This window comes from Egretta garzetta, unplaced genomic scaffold (assembly GCF_000687185.1).
Source record: "Egretta garzetta isolate BGI_Z169 unplaced genomic scaffold, ASM68718v1 scaffold10, whole genome shotgun sequence".
NCBI lineage: Eukaryota > Metazoa > Chordata > Aves > Pelecaniformes > Ardeidae > Egretta > Egretta garzetta.
The window spans coordinates 1434301-1440356 of NW_009258268.1; the positions used below are offsets into that span (position 1 = coordinate 1434301).

Here is a 6056-nt window from a genome sequence, read left to right on the forward strand (position 1 = left end):
TATCAAAACTCTTTTCATATGGGTTGGCATAGTAATTATGGAAGAAAACTTTCATCAGTAAATGGAAGGCTTTTGCTCCTTAATGCCCTTTGTTTTGTTGATACTAACATTAAAAGTTTAGACAGTGAATGGTTTAGGAAACTTCAGTTCAGTAGTCCAAAAGCTCACATATTTTAAAACTGCATTTCTCCTTTAAACCCAGTTTGCTAGTTTGGAAGGCAGTTTTCAAAGAACAGCATGTTTGGTGCCTGAGGAACAGGGAAATAGCTCTTAAGCTCTTTTGAACATACCATCTTTGGGAGTTATAGTTTTTACCCATTTGTGTATTTGCTTTCAGTTTTTCTTAAAAGTCTGTTTGACTTCATTTCACTGGCAGTCTTCTCCCAGTGCAATTGGGTTTATATCAGATATTTTATACTGAAGTTTTTTTGGCTCCAGGTATTCTATGCTAATCTATATTTCTTCTCACATTGTTTTAACTTAACAATCTTAATTTTTTTTTTTTAAAGAAACTGAGTTTATAAAAGTCAGCTTTTTGGAAGTTGGTCTTCCATGAACTTGGCAGTGGACCTTTCACCACTGAGCTTAATTCTTTAAGATACAAATACTAATAGAGTTGTTTTCCTGTCGAAGCTGCCTGTGCTAACCAGCGCCCCGACCTATTTGGTTGTGCTATTGCCCAAGTGGGAGTGATGGACATGCTCAAGTTCCACAAGTACACCATTGGCCATGCTTGGACCACTGACTACGGTTGCTCCGACTGCAAAGAGCAGTTTGAATGGCTGTGCAAGTAAGTGCCTTTAAATACTTTTGTGGTTGTTAAAATGCATAGTCTGCTCAACAGTTCCAGGTTGTCATAATCAATATCTATTCTAAGAATTACTTAATCCTTTCCCACACTGGATTTGGGGAGTTCAGCATTTCCTTCCAAGTCAGTTTTGCACGAAAGACCATCTTCAAAGCCCTGTTGGGTCAACTGGTCATATTTTCAAAGGCTTTGTTCCACTAGCAGCTTTTACAAGTGGTAAGGTTTTCTTTCTGAATAATGACTCCTTTAGGCTGTCGCAACAGAATATTTTCAAGAGAACCACTAAATGAATTGTATTTTTTACGATGAGGGAGAGACAGCCACCATTGTGAATTATATAATACAGTGTGGATAGGATTTATTTGTAGGAATCAAATGGCAGTAGACCATAACAGGATATTAATTAATTTCTTAACTCCTTGCCGAGAGGTCTGGAAAGATTATTTTAAAAAAAAAAGATATGAGAGAGACAGCTGTGTGAGAATAGAAATTATCTGCACATTGGATATGGCTAATAAAGAGTGTGCTAGAATAAGTGCCATCATTTTAAAATATTTTTCTGGAACTTCATCTTCTGTTATTGCATTTGTATTCCTTTAATAATGAAGATTGACATTCCAGAAGAATGCTTCAGACACACTAAACAATTTGGCTGTCTGAAATTTAATAGTGTTTGGATATTAAAAAGTACATGTGCTACAAGTACACTGAGATCTAACTTGATCTAAAGCATCTATTAAAAAAAAAAAAAAAAATCAATGTCATGTCCAAATACTAGATAAGCAGTTGGGCCCATTGTAATTAGATTGTTTCAAAACCTCCAGTTGTCTAATTTAAGCTTTCACTGGCAAACACATTTTTGTAAATATAGTGCACAAAACCATTAACAAATTTCATAATTCATCTTTTATCAATAGATAACAGATAATGGATAAAAAAGATTAACTGTTATAAAAATAATCCATATAATCTTCATGATTTTGGACAGTAAAACTTCTCTGCACACCTGTGAATTCAGATATTCTGAAGAGGTAAAGTACAAGCAAAGTTTTAAATTCATTCTGTGATTACGAGAAATGCATCTGTAGAAGGAGTCGCTCCATACATGCTTACACACGTGCTTACTCACAAAATCTCAATGCATAATTTTAGAAACATCTTATATGGCAATACCTGAAATATTTCTTTGTTTCTTTTTCAACAGCTGGCAATTGCTTATCAAATGTAGGAACATATATATGTAATGTTACTTAGATGTTGCCTTTACAGAGGCCCAAAAAATACATAAGGCAAATAGAGTGGCATGTAGTAACTATCATTTAACTTCTTTTCAAAACAAATCATAGTCTGCAAATTCACTTACATTATTCCTTAGACGAAAATGAGGAAGCCAGGAATCTGTTAGGTTAGACATTCAAATATTGTCACATGTTCTTAAAAATAATTTGGACTTACTTAATGGATATCCCTCTAAGTGGGAAATTATTCAAAAATAAAGCAAAATTTCCTTCTGTATTTCCTGTCATGAAATAGGAGGAAAAATAGTATCCTACTCTTGATTTAAGGAATATAACCTTCTTCCTAGGTCTAAATGAAGTATGAAATAGATGGAATTTGTTGTGACTTACATTTAATTTCTAATGCTAGAGTACCTTGTGTTGAGATATGTAGATATACCTTTTATGTTATGTTACAGTAGCTAAAAGATGTAAATTCTCCTGCAAAGAAAGCAAATTTTGAAATTTAGGTTATTCATTGCTCAAAAAGTAGGAATCAAGGTAATCTATTGAAAGCAGGAAAACTGAGTTCTCCTTTCAGTTTCCTGCATGGCGTTCCCTCAGAGTACGTGCATCTTCAAAGATGGCTTAAATATTGGAGGGAGCAAACTGAATGTACAGCACTTGCGGCTTACCATCAGAGACAGTTTCCAAATTTGCATGGGAAGAAGCCATCCACATGCAGACCTGGACTACATACATATGCTGGGGAAAAGTCTCAATTTCCCTGTTTCACTGCAGGATGGAGCCTGCTGCGGACTTGACAGGTTTTGCTGCAGTTTCCCCGTTGCCCATTCCTGATATTTTTGGCATTTCCATGAGATGTATGCATATGCCTCTCTGAAATTAAAGAAATGTACTTGCTTCACGTTTGAGAGCCAGAGATCTGTGGCCAGTTCCACGTATCAGTTGCCAGTAGCGCAATTCTGATTTCTGCAACTGAGAACTGTAGTATTCTGAGTGCTATCAAATGCCACTGTGACGACTGCAGTATGAGAGGACCTTCTTGTTGGGCCTTAAGGCAAAAAAATATGTAAACATTTGTGTGCTCTTCTCAGGTACTCTCCACTTCACAATATCAAACTACCAGAAGAAGATGGCATCCAGTATCCCTCTACGCTGCTTCTCACAGCAGACCATGATGATCGTGTGGTCCCTCTACATTCACTGAAGTTTATTGCAACTCTGCAATATGTTGTGGGCCGAAGCCGGAAACAAACCAATCCGCTTCTCATCCATGTTGACACCAAGGCTGGGCATGGAGCAGGAAAGCCGACTGCTAAAGTTATAGAAGAAGTGTCAGATATGTTTGCTTTTATAGCACGATGCCTAAATCTTGATTGGATTGAATAGGCAACATGCTTATTGCGGTCTCCTTTAGAAAACAAGGGCTTTAACACCATTTAAGACCAACCAGACTACTACTTGGTGTGGTACTTACATTTAAGAACTGCAGTTTAATATTTTATTGATCCAGCCTGCTATGGAGTTTTGATCTTCTGTGCTTCCCCCTTTTTGGCATTTCTTTGAATTTCTTTTCTACTGCGTTCCAAAGTACATTTTGAAAAGCATGTTAAAATAAATAGCAGAGCTACTGTCGGTGCTGTTGTGAACATTTAGATTCCAGGCTTAGTGCTAGTTGAGCTTATTTCCTGTAAACAATTTTAATGTATTTTGCACCTGTAAACATAGCCAGATCATCTGTAATTAAATGTAAGTACTGTCCACATACGAGAACTCTGAGCATACTTTATTTACACAGTAACTTACTTAAGAATGTAAATTGAAGGTGTTCAGTGATAACCATGAGGTACTGAAGAGACAGTAATCTGGGTAATTAAGTCAAATATTATTAAAAAGCTTATATTACATGCTGTTCATAAGTGTGTTACAGTCTATAATAATGATGTTGCTAAATTGTTCTTTGTTTCCAAAGAGACTTCAAAATGTCACCAGTTTGCTCTTCTGTCATCTATTTCCACACAGAAGAGAAAATTGGAGGCCAGGAAAAAAGAATTCTTAGATTCTCCCTGTAATCTCAGTCAAGCTATACAGATACTCTTCAACAACCCATCTGCTGTTAGCCCTCTATTTCTGAAGAATAGACCAGACACTGGTTTAAAAAAACAAAACAAACAAACCCCAAACCAAACCAAACCAAAACACCAACCCCAAACCACAGCTTTTTCCAGATTGTTCAAGTTCAGTTTTTCCTGATGCCTTTGACAGAACGTTCTCTAACAAGCCCAAATCTGAACATACATGTATAAGCTAGTTCTGGCTGCAGAACAACAATTAGGGAGTCAGACTCCCCAATGATTTGACACAGGCACAGTATTTGAACTGCCATTTCATATCTTTCCCATCTAGGCTGTAGAGCTATAAAGGAGATGTGAGTATTTGCTTACTAGCTGTCTGCACGCTGATGCACTGCAGCAATTAGGGTTTGATTTTGCAGAGCAAAAAAGTATTCTACTTTTTTGTATTTTATTATTATTATTATTATAATTATTAGTCTTGTTGCCCCTCCAGAAAACACTGCTGCTTCTCAGTTTGGGATAAGCTGATATGTTCCTCCAGAATCATGCTCGTTGTTATATTCATACCTAGATCCGAAGGCCCGTATTTTATCTCTGGGCTCAGGGGTTTCATCTCTAAGCAAACAGTGTCTCAGCCCAAGAAGAGGAGGGAGTGGTATTTAAAAGAGGAGTAGGCTGCTGTAAACATCAGAAAAATTAAAAATAAATTTGCACCAGATTCACTCTGTTTCTGTCATGTTCTGGGGCTTCTGCTGATTCCCTCTGCAATCCAGGAAGGATCATTCCTCCCAAGTCCTTATTATGCATAATTTGATTTTAGGAGGGGGGAGAGAAAAAAAAGGGTTTCTGCTTTCCTATGAAATAACACGCCTAAAACCTGTATGTGATCCGGGGTTTATTTGTGATCCGGGGGCATTATAATTTTACCAGATACTTTATGGACTGATGCATTCTGATCACACCATTGAATCAAACAATCAGAATAAGGAGTTGTGGGAGGGTTGTGGGGGTTTTTTCCCCTCCAGGCTGTGAAAAAAGGGTTCAGGTTCAGCCGCATCCCCCTTTTCCCAGAGGTATGTGAACTGCTTTCTATGATCATCTGGGAATTTTCAGCATCTTCCCGGCATGGCAGAAACAAAGCACATAAAGCAGTGCCATCTCTACTTGTAACGCCCTGCAGTTGCGCATCTGGCCTTTTACTGCATCATCAAGATCATCAAGAGGGCAGAGCTTCACCTCTGAGACGAGAGCTTTGCAGGACAAGGGGTGTGGAAAACATGGTCCTCGGGCGTTCATGAAATAGAGCTGAACTGTGTTGGTGCATTGAATTGCAAAGGCAAAGGCTTGGGCACAGCCACCTCAATCATCTCTTCGGGTCTTATTTCCTAAAAATGCTTTTCCTTGTTCTCCAGCTGCTCAAACATAAAACTTCTGGCACAGGTTAAAAATCATGCATTTTCCTCCTGAAATGCTGGAGCTGAGTTCCCTGAATAGCTCAGTATCCTCAGCATCGGGGTAGATGACCCATAATGTGGGCAGTTTGGAAACAAACATTCCTCTTTGAATGGTGATCAATAGTATTGAAGGTGGAGCTGGCTTGCTGGAGACAACACTTGCAAAAGAAGAAATGTTCAAGGATATCCCTTGTAGAATGCTGGTATCTCTACTGGGAAGGCACTGTGTTTCTGTAATAGGGTCTTAATGTCGACATTTTAATTGGTCTTAATTAGGTATGCCAAGTCCAGGATTCAGGTGCCAAGAAAGTGATGTTGCAGAGCTGCCCTATTAGCAGAGTTGCTCCTTTTGGTGCAGAAAGGGTCATGCTCCAGCTGGAATCTGTAATTAACTCTGAGCAAGTAATGCCTATGTAATATAGTGGGATTTAAACCTTCAGGGTTTTAATTAAATAGACCTGGAGCCAGACCATTCCTG

General features: G+C 38.2%; 1 protein-coding gene across 1 annotated transcript in view; it reads left to right on the forward strand.

Moving 5' to 3' along the window:
* LOC104135572 (prolyl endopeptidase) overlaps positions 1–4226 on the forward strand; it is a 110924-nt gene extending 106698 nt beyond the window's left edge. Inside the window, exons 13-14 of the mRNA XM_035888812.1 lie at positions 634–790; positions 3144–4226. Of these exons, the coding sequence (XP_035744705.1) occupies positions 634–790; positions 3144–3438 (452 nt within the window). The 3' untranslated portion in view covers positions 3439–4226. The remainder of the gene's footprint in view (positions 1–633; positions 791–3143) is intronic.
* Positions 4227–6056: the final 1830 nt, after the last annotated feature.